Source organism: Apteryx rowi, unplaced genomic scaffold (genome assembly GCF_003343035.1).
Source record: "Apteryx rowi isolate R43461 unplaced genomic scaffold, aptRow1 scaffold_46, whole genome shotgun sequence".
In the NCBI taxonomy this organism is placed as follows: domain Eukaryota; kingdom Metazoa; phylum Chordata; class Aves; order Apterygiformes; family Apterygidae; genus Apteryx; species Apteryx rowi.
This window is the reverse complement of record NW_020450716.1, coordinates 151,075-175,730: the sequence shown is the minus strand read 5'-3', so window position 1 is coordinate 175,730 and position 24,656 is coordinate 151,075. Positions and strand designations below refer to the sequence as shown.

The window sequence follows — 24,656 nt, the reverse complement described above, 5'->3', positions numbered from 1 at the left end:
AAGTCTGCATGATAGCACTAGGCTCTGTCTGCTTACATGGTTGCTTTTACTAGACCTTATATGTTTTAGTATGTGAGAATGATTTTGTCATGTGATACAGCAGTTGTGCAGCTGTGTTGTATTGCTGTGTACAGTGTTAATTGACATCACCAGCACTGTGTGCCACACATAGCTGTAGGAGAACCCCCTGTGTGTTTTGAACTGGTCAGTCTTTAGCGTTAGTACGTCCAAGAATCCCTGAATATCTTAGTGGATGTTTTGAATGGCTTTGGGCTACTCGACTATGAGTGAAAAAATTCAGGACAGTGTTCTAAGATTCATCTGTTAGGACTAAAGACTATTAGGGTTATCTTTTCTCCTCAGAAAGTGCCTGTGGCCTATCCCCATGATATCTTATGGACATATTCCTTCTCTTTTGACTGAGTCATGGCTTTCTCGTGGCTACTACTTCTACCTGGAAACTTGGATAGATTTTGATTCACCTGGCTTCCATCCTCTCCTTCCCTAGTTTTTTTCCTCCTTTCTTCACTTAGCCTTTTTCAAGGATTATTTTCCCATCATCACTTTGTGTTACTTTTACAGTTACGTCATGTATCTAGAGCTGAAAATTATTTCATAACCTGCACATTAGATAGTGCTTTTATCTTCTTGTAAGACCTTGGTTTGAATCAGGAGTGTGGTTTTGGAACAAATCTCTTGACAATCCTCACTTGCTACATTTAGGCTTGTGGCGCAGAGCAGTCTTGGGCAGAACAAACTGTTTTTCTCTTGGATGCGACTAAGCTAAAAGGTGCATCTCAGGAGTACCTGTGAAGCTAACCAACCATTAATATGCATTTATTGAATTTAATAGGACCAGAATGGAACTAGTCTGAAATAACTCTCCTCCCCTTCTGCCACAACACATGTGGGTATCAGGTTCTCAGCACCAGTGTGTTTCACTGTACAGATCTACTCCTATTGTATTATTTTACTTGCTAATGTTAGATATAGGCAGGGAATGTCTTTTGTGTAATACTTGCCTGTTGGGGGGGTGCAGCCCAGTCTCTTTCTCTGTGACTGCAGTGCTGTATGTATGCGGGCTCATTCCATAGTATGTGATATGCATGGCTGAAGAGATAACATGCCTTATTACAATACTGCTAGGATTAGAAAGTTTCCTGTTCTGTATATACCCTTTCTTTTACTCCTCCCCCCGCCTCAAAAAAAAAGTGGGGAGGTCTTGTTTATGAATCAGTTAAAATTATGTTTCACTCTCTTGTCTTACTGAGAGCACACTGAAATTTTCCATAATGTTGAAGGTTCAAGATGCATTGGTACATAACCTTTTAGATAAAGAAATTCTGTGATAACTGTTTCACCTTCCATCAGTTGCAGTGCCTAGACCCTGGATAAAATGATGTGGTAGGAGATTATGGTTCCTTTACACTACATTAGAATAGTGTCCGATGCCTATAAATGTAATGTTCAGCAGGTACTCATCAACTGGAAGTATATTCTGACTTGACCAGTGGCACAGTTGTGTTGGGAACTCGTAAGAACTAACACCTGCAGGGGTTAGGACTTATTTAGCAATTACTCTATGAATCGAATTTGTGATGATCTTTTCACAGAACACAGTGTTAAGCTGAACCTCGAAGAATTGCTTATTTGTTTAGTGTTTGGGTCCCATTAGTATTTTTACTTACCTTTCCCTTAAAAATATTCAAGCCTCTTTCCCTACATTAAATGTTCTTTTCCCTCTGCACGTCTGTGGAGGCAAAAGACCCAAACCCAAAACCTTGCCAAAATATCCAGTCTGGTTTTCCTTGATGTAGTTTCTATGTCTTTCAGGAATGGTAGAATGGTTATTTTTACTGTTTCTGCTCTCCCTTTGCAGTAAAGGTAGAGTGTACCTTTCTACCTTTGTTTTTCTCCCCATATTGATGCTGCAGATGCAGCTGACAGGCTGCTGCTCTCTTAGTAACTTGCTGTGAGAGCTGGTATGCAATACCAACCAGAGACTGAGGGAAGGAGAGGCTGCATGTTACAATATAAGCAGGGCAATAAGGACACGTTGTCTTTGGCTTAGATTTCTTCCATAATGCCCCTAGAGGGGAAAGGTGGAGCTTTCTGAGAAGGAGGGGCCATATCATGGCAAACATGAACTTCAGTCTCTGCTTTCAGAGATTTTGTAACCATGGAATAAGATTTACAGATGTTTAGCTTACAATGTAGACAGAATTTAAAGTTTAATTGATGTTCACAACTCTGATATTTAAATGCTGGTGTTCTCATCATCACTGGTGTTCTCATCATCACTGGTGTCCTCATCATCACTGGTGTGAAAAAAGGAATTTTAATAGTTACTGTAATTTTTTTTTTTAGTACGTACTGCTTAGTTTATACTAGAAGTATTAAAGCCTCTGAAGAAGGAAATATATGAATTACACTTCAAAAATATTTTTCCTAGATCACAATATTATCCTAAAGGAATACAGTTTTTTCTTCTAATTTTTCTTTTTTTAAATTTGTGCTACTTGAGACAAGTGAGCACAATTTACAGTGAACCCCAAGCACTTTGGGGACATATCGTTGTTTGGATGAATGAACCCTGGCATCACTGCCTTTTGGTGATTGCTAGTTGCAAGTAGGTATTCAAACATACTTAAGTTTTTTCCACTAAAAACTAGTACTTTGAAATGAGACAAATCAAAAGATGTAATTACTTAAAGGTCTGTCTACTAAATACAGAAATTATTACAGAGGCAGGAAATTAGTCTTTGAAATAAGTGTTCTGGAATTGTGAGGTTTCTCTGTACTTGTAAAAGCTGAGTATCATTTCTGATTTTAGTTGGAGTTCTCTAATCAGCAGTAAGTAGATATGGAAATGTTATAGCTTGTTAATGGGGAATGATATGTTGTTTAGTGACTTCAAGAAATCTAAATGCTGTTTGTCGGGAAGTAAGGAGTGTCTTGAGACACCAATTGTTAAATACTGGTCAGAATATCAGTTATTAAATGATTGCAAAGAGCAGAAAAATAATTTAGTTTCAACTTGAAACTTGTGAATATCTAATGAAAGGAAATAGTTCTGGTGCTTTCAGTCTACTTTGGAGTGAGGAAAAAAGCTATCTGAATTTTATTATTTTTATGAAGTAGAATATGGATTAAGTATGGCTGTGTGCCTAGGAGTTTGTAACTATTCTCTTTTTAGAAAATCTATCCCAAATTCTATTATTAATGCAGTGTGTAACTACAGTATACAGTCTCCAAATATAAAATAACTGCTCTATTAGTTGCCAAAGCTATGTACTGTAAACTTCTGCTTGAGTGAAATAAACCATTTTAAGATCGTCTATGAAGTCAGCCATTGAAGGTACTCCCTGCAATAATTTCACCAGCAGATTCCCTATAATAGAGGTGTAATTTTTAATGGTAACTTTGTTTTTTTTCTGATTCAGTTTGTCATTTAAAAAGCCTTCTATCTGTGTATCTCAGCCTTCAAAAGGCTTTTGTTTTACATCATCAATTAAGTCTGTGTATGTTAATTTTTTGCCAACATAGCAATCCCAAATAAAGTGTTGAATAGCCAATTTGAAAGCAGTAAAGCAAGAAGACTTGAAATATCCATAGGGCTTTGCATTATCCAAATTCTGCAAGTGGAAGGAGGGGACATAGCATGGATTCCAAAAAATTTGCAGTTGGTTTTATTTTAAATTGTTTTCAACACTGTATAAGGTGAAATCTAGCTTTATGGTAAACATCAGAATGCAAGCTGAATTCATGTAACAGAGTGAAGTAGTTTGAAAATAAATGTGATTATTTAACTGTGCTGTAGAGTTAGAAATATTTTTCATTTTCTAAAAAACAAACAAACAAACAAAGAAGGTATTCTACATCAGTTCATAGTATTGCATTTATTCAAACTACAAAAGTACTTTCAGATCCTCCCCCTCTCTTCTGAAAGCTGTTTTCTTTGGTCAGGTATTGAATAATTTATATCATGTGAGACTATTGCACATGATGTATTCATCCCTTGTTTAGCTCTTACATTAATGGTTTGGCATGCTGGCTGTACATTGATATGGTAGATGCTTGCCATTTTTTCTGTACCAACTGTTTAAATATATCTGTACTTCAGTAACTACAAATGGGAAATGACTTGAATTATTCTATTTCCCTTGTTGGTTTTTATGAGTAGGAAAAGATTCCCTTCTAATATATTTGTATTTATATTCTGGATTAAAGGAGAGCTTTAAAAATTATTCGGATAGTTATGCTAGCCTTACATTATGTTCAGCTGAAAATGCACGTTGTATTTAAAAAGTGAAGCTTAGGCGTTAGACAACTATAGCTGTCTCTCTCTGTTAGCCATAGGCATTGTTTAGGCACAAAATTTTTGTCGCTTTTCACCTGTTGTGCGGATCATATGGTTTGATGTGCTCCCTATGTAGCAGGTAATTTGTATTCAGTCTTAAATTAGTTTTGCGCTGTAAACTTAGAATGATAAGTAATGTAATTTATATTCTCTTTGGAGGTGGAGAAAACAGAAGACATTGCAACACCAGAAACATATACGTAACTGTTGATAAAAGTATGACTCTGAGAGGACAGTTGAGCAGACTAGTAGAAGGATTACTGCTGCAAAGTGTTGGCCCAGGATGGATTGCCTGGAAAATCTTGTATGCCTGTGGTCAGATAATGCTCTTCTTTTGCTTATTGCTGTTGCACTGTTATAGGCTATGCTAGATGAGCATAAATCAAAAGGCAGTAATGTAGTTTAAATAGCTAAAGTGAGGTAAAGAATAGTTTGAACTGATTTTTGTGTGTGTCAGAGGGGTGGGTGCATGTGCTAAGACAATTTTATATAGTTTAGGACATAGAAGGAAACATTTTTGGTAGATTTACTATTGATAAAATTTTCAGAATAAAGTTGTTAAGTGAGGCAGCCAATAAAACTTTCATTTCTCTTAGACTCTAGCTGTGGAACATACATTATTGGCACTGTTTTTTGGTTTTGGGTGCCATAGCGATTGATAAAGAAATACAGTCTGTCACCCCTTTAGCAATGATCCAGGTTGGTGACTGTCAGAAAGTCATAACCGGGAGGTGGAATAGAGTAATGATCCTTGGACAGGTTTGAGAAACATGGGTTGCTGCAGCTGTTGGGTCATATCCTGTACCTGGTCTCTACCTGGATCCGTGTCAGGTGCCAGTGTCAGACACCTTTCACAAGCACTTGAGGGAAAAAAAAACAAACAAATTTCTCAGGTGAGTGAATTGCAGTAACACTTTCACCTCACCCTCAGTCTGTAGGAAATGAGGTAAAACATGTGCAGAATCACTTTTGTTTACCGTGGCGTAGAGTGAAGCTGCACAGCTGTGTTCTTCTTTTAAAGAGAGGCAGTTGCTTCCAGAATAAGTCTGCTAGTCTTTGTATTTAGATACTTCATTTTAAGTGGTCTGCATGAGGGCAAATTTTAAAATACATGTGTGTATGTGTGCGTGTATGTGTATGAAGACTGTTGAAAGTGTCGATGGTCAGTATCTAGTGTATTCCTATATATAGTCACTGTCACGTATAGAAATACTGAAAAATATTTTTTAGGTAAGTTTAATTTTTGTAATTGTGGGAGAAATTGGCTGAATCATACTTAGCTTTCTTATGTTCAGTCTTGACTGTAGGTTCAGTTTAGTCAAAGGTACTGAAACTCATTTATCTGAATTCTGTCAGTGGAGTAAATAATAAAACAGATTCTTTCTTTTAGTCTTTTTCCTCTTTTTTTAAAAAACAGAAATTTTGTACCTGTGAAAAAGGAGTTCTTGCATTAAAAGTAGCATGCACTGATACAGTATAGCAGCCCACATAATTTTATGAGGCGACCTAACTAAACCACTGAAGGAGGACTTTCCTCCTTTTAAGTATAATTGTTGTATAAAACACTCTGAAGAATTTTAACAGAAAATCTCATGCTTTAGAGTGTTTGAATACTTTCTTCTTTGGRTATTTTAACACCTCAGGACTTAAGAATATATTCTTCAAACCTTCATGGAGCAGAGCTATTTTGTGGAAAGAGAAGTTCAAATCCTAATGCTGTACTTAGCTGTAATCCCTGTGTATCATTACTGCATTGCCCTGCCCTTTCTTTGGGGGCGAAATGTAGAACATGACTGTAATCCTTTGTAGATGTAGCTAATTTTGCTTTAAACTTGAAAGTGTTAACAACAACTCGAAAATGTGACAAAGCTCAATTTCATTTCTTGTTTATTGCTTGTTTTCCTATTGGACAATAGAAAGCAGCTCTACCCTGGCAACTAAAGAATGCTATTTGCATAGCCCCCTTTGATTGGCCGGCTTGCTGACGAGCTCTTCCAATCAGACGGTGTCGTTTTAGTGGTAGGCTATGCTAATTATCTGCTGTTGCTGGGGTTCAGGGTGGTTTCTGCGTGCAGTTCTGCTGCATTGTGTTGCCTGGTGAGAGGCATTGATAAATGGGTATTTAATGATCTGCAGCAGTTCCCACTTACTGCGGACAGACACAGATTTTAGAACAGAAGTGGAAATAAGGATTTAATTGCTGTTAAATCTCTGTGTGTGTAGTGTGTGTGTGTGAAAATATATATATGTGTTGTGTGTGTGTGTCTATATATGTGTGTGTGTATATATACACATATATGTGTGTGTATGTGTATATGAGAGAACCAGATTAGTTAAAAAAAAAAAAGCTTCATTGGAATAGCTTAAAACAGAAAGGAGTGCTGTGTAGATAGAAGAGGAATTTTATTTTATTTTATTTTAATTTAATTTAATTTAAATTTAATTTTATTTTTTAATTAAAGTGCCATGTACCAAAGTAAGCAGATTTAGGCAGTAAGCATGGCTTTGGGAACATCAGTGAAGTCTGTTTTAATACCAGTACTTCCCAAAATGCAGTAACCTCTGTTTCTGAGATAACTATCTGTAGATGGTGTGACTATATAATAATCTATTTCTAGAACACACTTGCCTTTAAAAATGGTGTGTTCACTTTTTTTTTTTTAACTCAACTGTAGCTGTTGAGTCTGGATTTTTTTCCGTCCTGTATATCATTCCTGCCTAAGAATATTGGGAAATCTGGTCTTAAAATATTTTTGTTGCTTAAATCTGCATCTGTTTCCTTTTTGCTACTTTCCAACCTTTTTCTCCTGTTCAATCATGGATTAGTTTACCTTCTTCGAACCTCCTCTTCCCCCAGCCCTCCCTCTGTCATCTTTAGTTGTCCAAATTGTGGGCTCACCTCGCATAAATACTCACATTCCTTCTGTCCAGCTCAGTAAAACTGACTGTAGGGTTAATGAAGTATTTAACTGAGTAAATCCATCTACCTTCATTTTCTTTCTCTCCTTCCCCCCCCCCACCCCCAAGGTTTGATACCACCTAGCATTTACTAATAATAGTGGAAATTACTTTTAGGAGCATAATTTTGGCCAAGTATAACCCTGGTGTCAGCAGGTTTGAAATCCTTTGAGTTCAGTTGGAATTGAAATTCTGGTAGAAGCAGTTAAATTTTATCACTATTCGTTGCCAAATATGTTTGGAAAACATCACCCAAACTGTTTTTTCTTTTTAATTTTTATAAAGTCAGATGAATTGGTACTTTAAACCCAGAAGAACAGACAGCATTCTGATATTTTAACACTTATTCTTAGGACTAAACCAATCGTGATACCCCTAAGTCAGATGAGTGATAGTCGACAACCGTTTACCAGTTGGACTCACCATAGAGTCTAAAGCATACTGTTGAGGGTAGCATATGATTACATCTGATTTTTACTTTGATGGTGTTTTGTTTTATTTTTTCAGCTGTTTTGTAAAACCTTACATCAGAAACCTGATAGCAGAGATAAATCTGATTGCTTTTGAGTAAAGCAAACATTTTCTTTTAATGGGGAAACTCAGTGATTTCCAGTGTGTTTCAGAAGCTRAAAAACCAAGATAAAATATAATTTGTGTGTACTTGAAGAGGAATTTGCATGAAGCCTTCTGGAATATAAGTGTAGTGTTTCTTTTATAGCACATTTAATGGAATGACTTCATAAGATCATGTCATTTTAAATTCTATGTCACTGTATTTCTGTTGTCTATATTACAAGGTTACCATGACTTATAAGATGGAAAATATTTTTCTCATTTTCACTTTTTTACTTAATGAATTTGACAGAACTTTCTGCAGAAGCAGTGTTTCCTGTTTATACTTGTTTTTTTCACAAGTTGCAATGGGAACTGAAGGACAGTTGTGGGCTTTAAACCTAGATTAAATATGCTTCTCTAGCTGGACTTAAGCAGCTGATTTTAAACCTTTGTTTATAAAAATATTCACACTTAATTCTTTGCTTCTCTCTATTATAAGATCTGTTCTGAACTTTCACCTTGATCGTAAAATAGCAGATATCCATTTTCTGCTGTCTTTATGTTCACGCTTTTTAAATGGCAGGATTTAAATTAGGAAACTTATAAACTGCATAATCTTAGACATAATTGCATAAAATAATAAAATAAACATAAGCATTAAGGGGGAGAGAAAAAAATAAAAATCAGGATACTCATCTTGGTACATTTTCACCAACATTGGTTTCCTCTGAAAAATGAGTAACTTTGTTCTATTCTCTAATCTTCAGTTTATATTCTCTCCTTTTAGTCAAACAGATACTATTAGTCTTTACACAATCGTCTTTTGAAGTTTTTAGTAAACGTTTCAAATGTCTTCAGTTTGTAAGCAAATGTTAGTACTCTTCTTTAAGTAATGTTTATTAAATATTTAATAATTAAGTATTGATTGCTCAGCTATTCTGTTTTCACTTACTTCATTTGGCATAATATAAATATCATGTTGGGCTGAATCATCAGCCAAACTACTTGAATTAGACCAGTGTTTCTCAAGCTGCAAGTTTATGACTAAGATTCGGACGGTGTTACAAAGTGGCAGGAAAACTTCTGAAGAATATTAAATGTATATTATAAAAAGATAAAGCTTAAATAAAAAGTATGTTGATGCATATGCAGTTAAGCAGTTGAGAATGTTTCTTCTCTAAATATGAGAATATCATCTCTTGGAAGATCACATGAAGTCGGTGTGTCAAAAGAGAGCTTATAAAAACAAACCACCCCCCCCAACAGTAGAATAAACAAAATCATTGATGTGAAGCTTCTCATTGATTTCTTCACGTCAGTATCATTGCCCCTTTGCAGGAGGGCAGTCTTAGTTTTTATTACTATTCAGCAGAGATCACCTCATAAAAAATGGTAGGTTCATAGCAAAGGAGGTGGTGCTTAATGCAGCCCATGAATAAGCTGCGGAGCCCTTTGCCATGGTATGTTCTGGATGCTAAAAGCTGACATGTAAATAAGTGATTCAGCAAATCTATAGAAGAAGAGGATGCATCAAATATATTACATTAGTCACAAAGACTCTGCTTCTTGTAATTCCTGGACTGGAGACTAGAAGAATATGCCTAGCATGTACTGCTATATGCTTCCCCTGTTGTTCTCTTCCCAAGGTGTCTGCTGTTGGCCGCTTTCGGAGAAAGGATACTGATTTGGATGGATCTTTGCTTTGATTTACAAAGTAATTTCTATTTTAGTGCCCAGTTGCTTGAAAGAACTGTGCTACTTTCTAATCCTTAGTCCAACAAGAATCAAGCACCCTTTCTTGTTTGGTTTTGCCTGTGAGCAGGAATGAACATCTCTTTCAGACCTCTCTCATTTGGTTTACTTTTCATAAATACTTGAAACTTAACATCCTGTAAAGCTTTTCCTCTGTGGAGCTCTGTAAACCAGAGATTTACCTACTAGCATGTGTCCTAGTCTTTGCTAAAGTCTTTCAAATGCTTTATATACAAACTCAAAAATTTAAAATCATTGTACCCTTTGTCCTTAATCTGTGTCTCCTTGTTTTTCTGCAGAATGGAAATAAAATCCAGTCTCATAAGAATATTGCACAAAGAAATTGTTGTTTGTGAATTACATAGTCACAACAACAATGCCTACCGTATAGAATATGCATGTCGCCATTAATAATTTCATTTGGAACATAGTTGGAGGAAGTATCAAGGGATATTATGTTGAATACAATGCAAATAATAAGATTTATTGTATAGCTACCTATTTAATGAGTGCTACTTCCATTCTGTGTTTTAAAATAAATAGGGTATTCATGTAACTAGAATGTGTCATTATTTATTTATATAGAGGAACTAAATTGAAACTGTGTAAGTATTCTGATGTTTCCTAACTGCTGTGCATTGTGTTCTTCAATTTTAATGCTCTTTCAGCCCAGTGCATACTTAGGTGGAAGTTTCTGGTCTATATGAAGGCCTGTTCACGAGTTCAGTTCTTACTGCTTTGTAGAGTTGTAGATTTTTGTAGACTTCCTCTTAGAAGGCCTGCTTCTCACGAATAGAAATCTGAAAGCACTGTTCTTTCAGAGCTTAGGATTTTGACTTTGAAAGTTAGAGTAGGTTTCTTGTAGGTCTTAGCTAAACACCTGAAAGTTTTGGTATCTTGGCCTTCATTTATAACAAAATAATTTCACTTGCACAAAATTTTCTTAATTCCAAGATTCTCAAGAGTAATGTTTGTATGTTAATGAAATTTAGATTTGTGTAGTGTTGCCAGTGGATTAAATCATAACTTGCTCTGTTGTCTTCCATTCGAAGAGGTTTTATATGTATGAATTTTAGAGATGTCCTCTCTTCACTTGTTGTGAGAGGCTTATAGTGAACAGTGGTACTCAGTCTTTCTAGTTAAGGTGTACCAGACAACTCCTTTGAGATTGCCAGGGAGAGGTACGTACTTGCTCTCTCCCTGTCACATGATGTACCCACTGCATTTCCACAGTGACATGAACTAGTGTTCCCCGAAAGTACAGGCCTCACTGCACAAAAGTTATAGGGTGCACGCATGTAATTCCTGTCCAGAGTCCCCCTCATGCTGCTTATCATCCAGGAGAGAGGGTAGCCACGACAGACATGACGCTGTCAGAACAGTTAATGACGCCTGCTCTTGGCCTGTCTTTCTCAAGGCTTTTGGCTCCTTCTCTGCCACGTGACCAATTACATGACAGGCATGTCATGTGTCATGACATGAAGGTCTGCAAACTGTCGGGAAAGGTGGCACTCAGAAGTAATCTTTTGTCACCTGAGCGCTTCATCTTCTCTTAGCTTACTCCATTAGGAAAGAGCACAAGCAGGACTCTGTGGGCTAGATGAATTGGCCTGGTGAACAAGACTTGACAACATGGTTGTTTTTAAGATTAGGGTTTACTTTTGCTTTGAGAGATGGTAGTATTTGGCATTTATGTACAGGGAAGTTGGCTGAATAGTTATTGTAGAATAACTTCTGAAGTAGCTATTCTTAATGATAAAACGTGTCCAGAGGAGGAACTACTGTGGGATATTTGTAACAGAGCTGTTTGTTCTGCGGTAGCTGCTGCAGGTAATTTCCCTTTGTTCACTGGTTCTCTCTCAGCTTTCCTCGTTCCAGAGCAAGCTGAGTGAAGTCCATGCACCTTCAAATTCTAGTGCAGTCCTCTTAAATACAGCAAACAAGGACGATAGGCAAAACAGTATTTCAGCAGAGCAGTAGTTCACTTAAAAGTTCAGGTTGATATTTGCTCGTTGCTTAAAAGATGATTGTTCTAAACTCTAAAATTCAGGTGCTTGATATTTATTATGCTTAGGCAGATCTAGGGTAGGTCTAACTTCTCTTAAATGTGGGTTTATTTGAATAGGGTTCCCAGGATACAGCTGTTTGTCTCTATTGCTCACTGTCTGTTCTAAGATGCATTGAAGCAATGCAGAGGTGGTTGGATATTAAAACAGTGCAAAGTGGAGTCCTTTCCTTTTTCCAGACTTACTTCTTAGAGCTGTACTCAGCATAGTAGCTGAGGTGTCATAGTGCTTGTTAGTACTGAGAACTTCTCCAAACATGGATTTTGAAAACTAAGGTTGACTAGAACTCTGCGGAAGGATCGAATTTGCAAAATTTGCGCGCACACAAAACACACACAAAAAAGGAGCATCTTATGTAAAGGAAGAGGGCTGTACAGTTCCTCAACTAATACAGGATTTTCTTTGAAGAGGCCTTTTGCTATTTCAGCATTCAGTAATTTGAATACAGAAAAATAGTGAGAAGGTGTGTGCCTTCATCTGCAGTGGCACTGGGAGGACTGGAAATAGTCTTGAAGCATGAACCAGCTGTATACACTACTAAGAACTGCCATGCTTGGTCTGTGGTGTAGGCCCACAAGCTCTTGAACTTTGAGTGTGGGAATGAGAATACCTGCTGTGGTGAATGATATTGGTCACACTTATTTTCTGGCTGTGCTTTCTTGCATGTTCTCATTCAACAGCAAATGTATCACTGAGATGGAGTATCTGTGCACTTTGCTGCATAACTTACAGAGTAGATAGGAGAGAGAGAATGAGGAAAGGAAGGATAGGGCAGAAAGGAGAGAAGGAAAAGGGAGGCTCAAAATATTTAGGGTGTAGACATGGTCAGATCAGTGATCTTTATGGGGAAGGTGTTGAAGAATAAGAAGAAAAGTATTAGCAATGAAGAGATAAAAGGAAAGGAGTTGTGCAGAGGAAAACATTAGTGAGGTTCACACTTCAACACCAGGTAGCCTGACGGGCCAGGGAATACCCCAAGCAGTGTTGCCACTAATTCTAATGTAGTCCTGCGTTATTTCTGTCAGTTAAATGGTATTGTGCCATACTTTTCCCAGCCCTTCAATCTATGGAACTAATATGAAATTCTGCCTCTTCTCCAAGATGAGTCAAACAAATTGGTAGGAAACTGGGGACAATGAGATTATTAGAGATTATTAGAAAACAGCCAAAGTGTTCAATGGAAGTAGTAATTATTGCCTAGAAACCAAATGCAGAAGACCTGGGTATGGAGGGAGCTTAGAAGTTACCATTATTTTAAAGGAAATCCGTTACTCAGCAGGTGAGCAGTGAGTTCTCAAACATGGGTAATGACTACCCTTAAACTTTGAAAACTAGAAAATAGAATGCTGGTGTGACTTTTGCCATTTTCTCTGTTTCATCTTGCAATACAGTCAGTAGACAGTGAGACTTTTTTCGTAAGGGTGTTGCAAAGATTACGTTACTGAGTGGAGAATTCTCCATCTCTTGGTGTCCTGAAATCACAATCAGCTGCTGCACTGGAAGATGCTTTAGTCAATCATGAAGTATTATGCTTAATGTAGTAGCAAACCTGTATAACTCAGGTGGTCAGAAAAAATGTCACAATTACCCTTTTTTGTCTTTAATTATTAAATGTGGAGTAAGTTGCTATGAAGAAACATTAAGGAAATGTCACTTCTTTTTATATTCCAATGATTTCAATGACTGAATTCATCTTCTTTTTTATCCTTCAATATATGTATACCTAAATAGAATACTTTGGTAGAACTATGACAGTGGCCCAAAGAGAGTCACATACATATCTTGAGAAGTAGATTGTATATTTAATAAGTTGGGTCAACAGAAATGCAAAGAAAGTATTTTATTGCCGTGGGAATTTTCAGGTGTAGTCCCATTAGACAGGAGCTGATCTAACAATTCAAGATTCAAAGAGAGAAATCCTGTCACTTGCTTTGTGCTGACATTTGTGTTGTTTTTTTTTTTTTTTTTAGTGAACCAATTTATCTTGCTAATCTAGAAGAAAAAAAAATCTTAGGGGTGAAGTGCTTGTTGTTAGTTGTTTTTTTTTCCCCCCTCTCTCTCTCTCTGGGGTGGTGGGTTGAATTGGTTTGTGGAAGGCTGAAACAAGTACTGGATTGGCACAGGAGTGGTACAGAACTGTGCATGTGGATAAGGGTATCATTGCACCCCTTTTTTAGCAGCAAGTTGTTTGCTCACTTCAGTCGTTTATGTAGCCTCTCTCTATGTGATGGTAACTGTCAGAGAAGGCTCCAGGTTTTACAGAAGACACCTGGGAAAGAATCATTTTGGTAAAGATGAAAATGACATGTAGCAAGTCTGGATATGTATGTGGAATAGTCTCACTGTGTAAGTGCAGAAGAGGAGAAATTAGTTTCTGATTGCTATTCTTGACCTTTTTGATGGTGCTTATTTCTTGTTTAGCATTTGTGGGACTATAGGTCTAGCACTTTTGTTGTGTTTGGAGTCCAGAGTTGACTGTAGTTTATTTATTTGTATACAGCATTGAATGTACTACTACTCACAGATTTATGGTTTGTCACACTCCATGTTTAGAAAAGGAAGATGAAACACTCTGAATAAGTGCAACTTCTTATTAATATGTGAATTTGATATGTAGTGTGCGGGCTTTTTTACTGTGCATAAAGTATGTATGATATGTTCTATGGGTAGCCAAAGAAGTGACTGTGGGAAAAGCTGTAGCATGACTTCCAATTTTGTTAGACATCAGACAGTCAACCTGGAGAATAGACCTTACAGTGCTCCAGCTTTTTTGCTCACTGTTACTTTCTGGAGATAGTAAATTTACAAAAAACAAAAAGTAACTATTTTTATCATTTATATTTTGCTAGTATTGTGATGCATTCTAATGGATTGTAATGAAATCTAATAATATTCTGAACAGCTTCACTTCAAAAGAGCTGTAACATTCATGGCTATAGGAGAAAAAGGTACATCTCTCAAGGCTGAAATGTGGAATGCCTTCTGTAGCTCCTTTAGGGCAAGTTCTAATTTAGTCTTATCACAAGCAAGTACACATTTTTGGCTCTTCAACTATTTATTGTTATGCCATTCTCTGAACGCTTCAGGTAAGCCCCATTCTTAAGGTAGTTCTTCCCACTCCCAATCTGTAATCCCTTCTCTTAATTTACTTCATGCATAGGGATCTTGGCATACTTTTTTTCTACCGCTTTGTTTCCCTCCCATGCTGCTTCATAATGTGTAATCATTTCAGGGTACAGTGGTTAGCAAGGAAGACTGATGATCGAATAGACCTTGTTCCTTAGATTTTTCTATCCTGTAGAAGTCTAGGATGAGGCCTGTGATGACTCCTGGGGATTCTAGTACCCTCGCTTTGGCCAGTGGATCAGTTAGTTTTCTGAATGTCTGAGCTCTCCACATGAATTCTCTGGCCACCAGGGGTTTTAGGAACTTTCTTCTTTCTGCAGTTTATGTATGCAAGTGTTCCTATTACCATAGCTGACTGGCTCTTAAAACTGAATGGATGCTGTTCTATCCAGTTCTTCTCCCCCTACTTTTTCTAACAGGTTATTAGATGTTTCTTGACTCATAACAGTATAGTATGAGTGTTCTGTTGGGATTAGCTGTGCTAGGGTAGAGTTGCAAGTATTGTGGGACAAAGTCTGAAATGTGGGCAAGGTCAGATATTTCATCAAGGATSGTATCCTGGACATTATTTTTGTTGATAGCTGTGACTGCTTTCGGCAAGGGAAGTCTGTGAACTCTTGTGTTTCCATTTCAGTGACAGTAAGAAACGATAAAGATGGAAATTATTTGGATACTGATCTTTTAGAGGCTATAGCTTTGGTTCTTAACATTTTGACTCAGTTCTTGCTTGCTACTGACATGGTTAAGGGTTAAATACTAACAGAGACTTTTAAAAATACCTTTCTGTTTGGTTTAAGAACATGCTATATGAATGAACAATTTCCATCCATCCACCTGTAGCAGACTTTAGCTCATCAGACACTAGGCAGGCTCTTGTATTTAATAAAATCCCCTTTTCTCAAATTCAGTGCAGCTGTGTGAAACTTAGTTTAAATTTCCACCAGAGAGCAATGTTTTATTTTTATATATATATATATATATATATATATATATATATATTAAAAAAAAAGGTTTCTCGATGGACACTATTTGGATAGACAGATGTTGACATCATTGTTAGTCTATGACTCCTCTTATGTGTACTCCAAACAGATAGATAACTGCTTGTTAATCACAAGCATTGACACTCCCAAAAAGTTGACTTGAATAATATAAGTTATTTGTCTAACTGTAGTTCTAAGAGAAGTTTTCTTTGTGATTCCACAATCCAATCTCCTTATCTTAAGTCATGCAGTTCTCTCCTCTGGGACTGTGCTGCTAAAATTGAGTGAGTTGGTCCAAGTGCGCTGCCTCCAGTTTGGAAGACCAAGAAAGCTGCAGCCTCAGCATCTTGCTGGTGGACTCTTCTTAAGAGAAAAAAAATGTGCATACCAAAAGTTTAAAGTTGATGCAAAGCATCTGCATTACAAGTGTTCTTTTGGGCCTAATTATATCTCTAACTCTTTTTTACTCTAATTTACTTACATACTGTCAGCCCTGACCTTTTTTTTTTTTTTTTTTTTTTTTTTTTTCTTCCTTTTTTTTTTTTTTTTTTTTATTTTTTATTCATTTTATCCTCAGGTTTGTTGTGATCTTTTGAGCTGAGTATCAGAAGATACTATGGAATCAAAGTATAAACTAGAACACTATGTTATTGGAATTTTTATATGCATATGTCAATTTTCCAGTTTTTAGGGACATAAGTAAACACAGATTTTTAAATGAAGTTTATTTTTATTAAAATATTCAATTTGCTAGATATCTAGTATGCTGTTGGGGAACTGTGGCCAGGGTGTAAAATAAATAAATAAATGAAATGCCTTTTAAAATAATAGACCCTAAAATTTATAATAATAGTATGTATTTTTAACTATCTGATATAAATATTGTTTTAACTTTGAATCCAGACACTGTGTTGTTGTTAAATTAAATTTTTTTCAGACTAAACAGAAAATTTGCAGAAAATAAAAGAGCAGAAAGTTGATGTACCAAATAACTTCTTATATGCATTAAACTTGTTATAGGAGTGTTCAGTATATCTTTAAGAGTAGAGGTACACTAAAGATACATCCTTCATAACTTTTTCTGTGCCTTATACAGGACCAGCCAAACAAAAACCAGATGTGAAGTTTAATTGATGTTCTATTTTCAAAATTATATAGATGGAAGATTAACTCTGATTCTCTAAGCAGAAATGGAGTTTAGGCATTAAGAAAATACACTAGTGAGAAAAAAATGTATGTGGTTTATGTATGATTTTTACAGATGCAGAAATACATAAAGGAATCATGGTACCTCTGAGAGAGATCAGCTGATGCATTAGAATCTTTGAATATATTTTCCCCTGTATTTAATGTGAACTCGTAAAGTTTCTAATAGATACTTTTAAGTCTAAAAACAAAGGCGACCATCTGTTGCCCAAATCATGGGTGGATGTAAGATGTTACTTGGATTCAAAACAGAAAAAGATACAAATATTTTTAAAAGTTTACACTCAAATATTTAAATAATACTTTCACTGTATCTTTAAGTTTGGAGGACAATTTCACTTTCAGAGCTTACTAGGACTAAGTTTGGTTTAAAAATTACAAAATAGTTTTTTATGGACCTTTTACAGAACAATTAAGAGTAATTTTCTATGCAATATCAAGTTCACTTAGATTATAATGTTTTTATATCAGGGAATTCTTTATTTCATTTGTATTTGTACTCTGTAAGATCATCTTAATTCCTCATTGTGTTACCAGGGCACCACAATGCACACAAAGAAGTTGTTTGCATGTATCATAGTTCTTTTGAGAACTTGGGTTTTTCTTTCTTTTCTATTTTTGTTTAAGTAAAATGTTATTTACAACAGGTAGTTGTTCTACTTGGCCCCCTTGTTGGAAATTTTGTTTGAAGATTTAATGAATCACTGAGAAAATAGGGAGGTTCTTGTAGTCAACCAGTTTCTTTCTTTTTTTTTCTGGAGCAGTTTGTTCTGTTGATCTTCTAGTGGTAGTAAATTGTAACACTTGAGAAAAATGCCAGTGGTCTGTCAGTGGATGTTTCACTCTAAAATTTCATTTCACCCCTTTTTAATTAAGTAAAGTCTTCTTAAAGCAAGCTCTTTATCAAAAATATATTTTTTAAATTATCTGAATTTGAAATTGTTCTTGATTTCACCCCATGCAGTTCTTTGTAACTTACTGTCCTAATAGGTGCTGAGTCAATGAGGCAGTACGATTTTCAATACCATTCAGTTTTTAGTATCATTTCAGTTTTGTTTTTTCATAACATAGGTAGAGAATTGAGCAGTCAATTATTTTTACAAAAGTCAAATTGATGCGTGGTGTTCATCTCAAAAACTATGCAAATACTTATCTCTTTTCTACTGATTATATTTCCTTGCAAAGTTTTGATTGTAAAGGAAATGGGGATTTCCATTTCTGGTTAAGATGTTTGATTATTTCACATCTTGCTTCTAAATTTAATCTTACCCAATAATTGTGCTTCCAGATTTCAGCTTGTGATTCCACACGTATTTCTTCAATGGCAGTGTTGGCTCCAGTACTTTTGGCTGCTTGTCCCATCCTGTCCTGTCTGTTATGTTGTGCCAACATTGCATCCATTTAGAGAATTTCCCCCCTCTGGCATAATCAGCAAAAAGCAGAAGGCAAGAGGATGGATGTTAAATGTGGAACATCCTAAACTTTTGTTAGCAAGCAGAGAAAATCAATTTGTTTTTTAATTCTGTCCTCCACTGTTAGAGAGCTGTGAAGGTACAGGCAGACTGCGAACCAAGTAAATGTCATCTGACAAAGGTCTCTAACAACAGCTCTGAGAGGTGCGGGAACTGACCCACTTAGAGGCAGATTCTATCTGCCTGTGGAATTTGGCATTTTTCAGGAAGTTATAGAATCTAGGACTTTGGCCATATAATTTGCCATTTCTCCTGCAACTTGATACCAAGCATTTTGTTTGTCTCTTGCTTTGCAGTTGCTTGTTGCAGTCTGATTTCTCCTTCCCAAAAAGGAATTAATTCAAGTTACAGTGCTTGCTACCTATACCCTGATGAAACTCAACAGTAGGAGTCAGGAAGCTGAGTTGAAGTACAGTGTGCATCGGAAGAAGGACGGAAGTTTAAAATGTAGGCTGGTGAGCTAAGCAATTTGTAGGAAGTATAACCATTGAGGCCATGAAAGATGAGCTTTTTTTTTTCTTTTCTTTTGGCATAAATCAGTCCTTAAAGTTGCTGTGAACAGCCTTGAAAGAGCAGATCCTGAGTTGAGGATAAATATGAATAAACACTTAATGAATAATTTGCCACAAATGAAATTGGAAGGGTTACTTCAGCTGGGTAGCCTTATCTTTATATGAGGATGATTTCTGTGTTGATCTATATGGAAACTATTGCATATGTTAAAACAATGAACCTAATAGTGCTTACATGCTCTGTAAGCTAGGAGATGGAGACTAGCTGAAGTAAATATTTTAAAGACATGAACTTCCCATTAAAATCCTGTATTGTCTTTCTAGGAGGAGAGACTTCAGCATGCAAACCTTCATCTGTTCGGCTTGCACCATCGTTTTCATTCCATGCTGCTGGCCTTCAGATGGCTGGACAGATGTCCCATTCACATCAGCAGTACAGTGATCGTCGGCAGCAGAACATAAATGACCAACAGGTTTCTGCCTTATCATACACTGACCAGATTCAGCAACCTCTAACAAACCAGGTATGTGGTATCAAATAGTCATTTTAGTATTTAGATGTCATTCTTTCTGTAAATATTTTTGTAAGCCATAAATACATTTTTTATAACCCATATATTTTACAAACTGATTACAGGATCAAGATGTATATATAATTTTTAACCAATTAGCTTCTGATTCTTCAAAGATGGGTGGAAGAGTAAGTTTTGGGGAGTTGTTTTTAAACATCTGGTAAATATTTATTGTGATTACTCCTAACATTTTTGAAATGAGAGAGAAGAAGGATTATCCAATTGGGGAGCTAGAAAGCAGGTTCGATAATGGTTGATTTTTCAGTGCTGTTTGATGTTAAAACACGATTGCTTTATTATTTGTTTTAATGGGGAATGTTTTGATTGAGAGTCTCTGGTTAGTATCTTTGGAATGTAGAGGTTTGCACAAAACACAATTTTTATTAATCAAGATACACATTTGTTAAAATAAATCACAAAGCTATGATATCACTGGAATTCTACTACTATTTCTTTATCCTGTCAAAATTAGCATTCTCTGTATGGTACTTCCTATCAGATATGGATACAGTAAGCATAGTTAGGAATAAGGATGCTTTTTGGCTGTCAAGATCAGTGCTTTTTCCTTATTGCCTTTGGCAGCTGAACTAGCTTCCTAAATACTAGCCTGCTATTTTACTAGCCACAAAAGCATTCCCCCTGTGTAAAAGATCATTCTGTTACTTTTTTAAGAGGGGCAGCCTACTATTGGAGATACAAACACAGGTAAGTTTCAGAACTTAAAATCCGGAAGTCAGTAAGTCAAAGCTTGAAAATTTGATGCAGACTAATGAGGCATGTTCCACTTAGGGAGAGCAGAGAATGAAATCTTTTGCTGCTCCCAGATTCGGGTATGCTCCTGTATTCAAGTTGGCTTCAGCAGAGTAATCTGCCATACCATCAAGAGATGCTCTACTGATATTGCACTGTAGAAACACTGTAGAGTTTCTGCAGAAAGAGGGAAAGATTAGAGAGAATGAGAACGTTCAAACTAAGTGCCAAGATACTTGATACTAAAATTTGGAGATGCATCATGTCGAGGACTCCGTGAAGAATGGCACTGTGAATGAATGGAGCTGACAAAGGGTGTTTTCACTTTCAGAAGAGCCACTCAAGGGGAAGAACAAATCTGTTTATGTAATAGTATTTAGCTCAGGAAATCTACAAAGCTGTTTTGTGTGACTTTGTTAGGTTAAAAGTCCCCTAGAWGATCCACAATAAAGTTAGTGAATCAATTCCTCAATTTAGAAAAGTTGCTGCGTTCCTTAAACCTTTCAAGGTACTTAGATAAGCCTTACACATTTGTGAGCTTAGTGCACATGAATGCTTAGTCATTCATGTTTTCTTTATCACCATCACTTGCTGCTTGTGGTCACAATGGCTTTAAAATGGCAGCTGAATGATAGAAAGCCAAAAAAAATGGCATTTGGAGAATAGCCAAGAATTGCTGACCAAAGAATGCAGCCCGCTGGGATGAGCATATAAATGTAGGGGAAAGGCTGTGGTTGGCCCCGGGAAGTCTTCCATAGGAAGAAATGATCAGCTGGCCATCTCTAGATAGGGATAATAAAGCTATCTTTGCACCACCAATACTGTTTTATAATCAGTGGTTTTATTTTCCCAGTTCCATCCTGATTTTTCTCCATTGTAGCTTCTGCCTTGCTATTTTACCATAATTGCGTGTCGAAGTCTATACAGTCCTCTCCCTACCCATCTCAGAACTGCTGCTCCTTTCTTTTATCTTCTTTGTCCACTGCTTTTGAGCACCATTGACTTTGAACGTGGACATCTTCTTGAAATCTTTTGCTTTCTTGTCTTTCATAACTCCTTTTGAGTTCTTGTGCTTCTCCCATCAAAATGTCACATAGAGTTCTCCTCATCGGGTTCCAGGTTTTATGTAGAGGTTCCATATGGGTCTAGGAGGGAGCCACAGTGTCTTTTGCCTTTGCACTGTCTTTTTGGTTAATCTCCTCTGCAAAACCAAGTTCAGCTAACATCTTTAGGCTAGTGACTCCCATCAGTGGCTCTGTGCCTTGTCTGTGTACAAACAGAATTCTCATTCTTTCATAGTTCTTTTGTGGATGTCTAGCTGTCAGTTCAAGTTCATCTTGATTAAAACACAACTCTTACTCTTTTTTCTTCTCATAAAAGCCCTTACCCTCCACTATTGAAGGTTTGGTGCTGTCTTACTTTTCTTCCTTGCCATGGACAACGCCACCATCTTGCCTCTCACTGAGGATATAATTGCATACCAACTAGATTTTCATGTCTAAGCAGTAGACACATCTTACAGATTATTTCTTTATGAAACTTCTACATGAACCCTTTTTATCCAGGGAATTGCCTTGAATGTGCTGCAGCTTGTTTCTCTCTGTCCTTGATAAAAGCAATTCTGTCCTGTATATGTCAATTCAGGAAAAACTCCTACAAAGATCATTTCTGAACCAGCATTGTGTGACTGTAATATGTACTGTGTTCCTCAGCTGGAATCCCACCATTAGTTCTTTCTGTTAGGATTTGCTTGCCTATTATTAAAGCTTCTGACACCAGACTAACCTTGTAGTGATGGCAAACTGTAAAGTCAGATAAAGTGACATTACACATATATGTTTTTAGATAGATATGGTTAAGATGATCATATTTTCAATTTGGGCAGAAAAAAGGATTTAAAGAACCTGACTTACAGGTGCACAGACCAACAATAAACATGACACTGTGTTGATTGAAGAATAGGGGTTGTCAGTGAGACTCCTGTACAGAAAGGCTGAATTTCTGTTATAGAAGGCTCAGTAGATTGATCTAATACCCATAAAAAACAGTAGGAAGAAACAGGTGACTTTTGGCAGCTATAGAAAGCATAATTCTTAAAGAGCAAATATTTTGTTCATTTAATGTACTCTCTTGCATCCGTTCAGGCAGACGAGAAGTTAGGTGTCTGAGCTTCAGTTTCCCAGAATTGCCTAATGCAATAGTGGTCACGAGCAGACCAGACGATTGGATCATCTCTTGGTGCTACCAGTCCCACGAGCCTAAATATAGCCTATTTGGGTGTGATGTCAGAGTCCCACAATGTATGACTACTTGYCAGCCCTCTTACTCCCGGGAATGTTCCATTGCCTTGATAATTCAGTAGCCATATTTGTAAGCGGAGCGGGACTCTCCCAAGGAATGTGCTGGTTGCGCTACGACAGCCCGCAGAATCCTTTTCTGAGGTCCAGCCCCCATCTGCTGGCCACACTGCAGCACTGCATTGCCGGCATTGCTTCACCTTCACGCTACTGCTCGTAGCGTTTTCTTTTGCTGGGAAAGTCTTCCCTCTGATCTCCAAAATATTCCGTTGTTTGAGTGAGTGCAGTTCTTACTAATTAAAAATCTGCTAAATCAGTTGCAGAGCAGCCACGTATCTTTGAGCGAATCTTTAACTGAAGGGATCCAGGATGCAAATGTTACAAAGGGAACTTAGGTGATTGCTGCGTTTGCTGAACTGTGTAAAGTGAGTAGTTTGTCCAAATCCAGACAAAACAGGCTTGCTTGAAAATAAAACACAGTAAGAAGTGTCTGGTTTTGGCATCCTGATTTTTTTTTTCTTTTTTAAGGAAAAATAAATATCAAGTAGTTTCTTTCTGAAAATAAATGTCGTCTTGATATTTCCTCAAGCTGAAACAGGATAAGGATACTCTTAGTCAGTTGCAGTTTACTTTTAGTATTTAGAATAGCAGCATCTTCTATAAACTAATTTTGATAAATGGAAAAAATGATCTCCCTTAGTATGTTTTTCAGGGTTTTTTTTTTTTATTGTCTTCCTTTTTAGTGAGGACTGACTCCTTCTTCAGAGGAGTATTATCTTGTTCCAGTTCCTGTAATGATTTTCATTCATAACCAAATAATGAGGAGGCTAGGACTTCAATGTTAATTGATTATTTTTATTTCCACTCCATCCTGCCTGTTTTTTGATTTGTAATTGTTTGCAGACTGTATTTAGATATTTTAGCAGTCACAGATTACAGGTTAGGAAACAGTAATGTTAATTTATATTGAAGTTATGTATAGTTACATTGTACATTACCCTTAAAATGGTCTTCACATGCCTTCTGTTACCCCTGTTGCTTTATGGTTATGGTGGCCTAAAGTTACTCACCTCATCATTGGCAAGAAACAACTAACAGGAAGATACTTCAAAGCCAACAATGTTGATTTGTTTTTCACTTATGAGGCTTTAAATTACACTTAAAAACTGTCAGCTCTGTCCTTTTTGTTCAGTAGTCAGGCTTAAGGCTCTTGTTTCTGAAAAACTGCTGAATTCTAAAGGTTTACTCTTAAGCTGTGATTCTCCAAGTGCCTGACCTGCTGGCCCGATGGGGTCCTGCTCTTGGTTGTTGGTCTAACCTCTCTGACAAGTGCCGGAGCCAGCATGATGAAATCAGTAAGAACATGTGATTTAGAGTGAATAGAAGCGTGAGATCTGTGGGACCTTTCTCCTTTAGCAGTAACAAGCAATAATATTTCTTCGTCCTGTCTCAGCTGGTTGCATCCTGTGAATTCAGCTTAGCCTGATGTTAATGTAAGATAAGAGCACAAAAGTTTTCACAACTTCAAACGAGCATTTCTTCTGTGCTGTGTTAGTGTTGTTTATCTTCATCATGGATACTCAGATTGCCTGAAACTTCTGTCAGTAAAGTACAAAAGAATAGAAAATTGATTTACCTGATAAGGAAATTGAGGCGAGATTCCTGGGCAGATTTTGATAACGAATTCCAGCAGTTCAGGTTTCACAAAGCACCTGTAATTCAAAGGCCAGACTTCGCGCTTTAGGACTGTCAAACATCTCTCTCTCTCTATGTATCTAAGCTCAATTATCACCTGCAAAATTCAGGGTTTTGCTGAGCTGATGTTGGCCAGAGAAGTTATTGATGGCAGCTAGTTCACTGGAATGTAATGTGTTCTAGCAGGCAGTAGCAAATCCTTAGTCCAGTTACTCAATAATGATTAACATTATTATAAAAGTGATTAAAATGATGGCCAGGTTTCACTAGACTCTGTCACGAATATGAACTTTTTTTTTCCCCCCAGTAAAAGCATTTCCCTCATTTTCCTTCTATCTCAGACATTTTTAAG

General features: G+C 36.7%; 1 protein-coding gene across 4 annotated transcripts in view; it reads left to right on the top strand.

Moving 5' to 3' along the window:
• DYRK1A (dual specificity tyrosine phosphorylation regulated kinase 1A) overlaps positions 1-24,656 on the top strand; it is a 91,478-nt gene that overhangs the window by 44,963 nt on the left and 21,859 nt on the right. For 2 of the 4 annotated variants that reach the window (XM_026077611.1, XM_026077608.1), the window contains exon 3: positions 19,315-19,514. In XM_026077611.1, coding sequence (XP_025933396.1) covers positions 19,315-19,514 — 200 coding nt within the window. Of the gene's footprint in view, positions 1-18,774; positions 18,934-19,314; positions 19,515-24,656 lie in introns of all 4 variants that reach the window. The other 2 variants (XM_026077609.1, XM_026077610.1) reach the window with 2 other exon arrangements.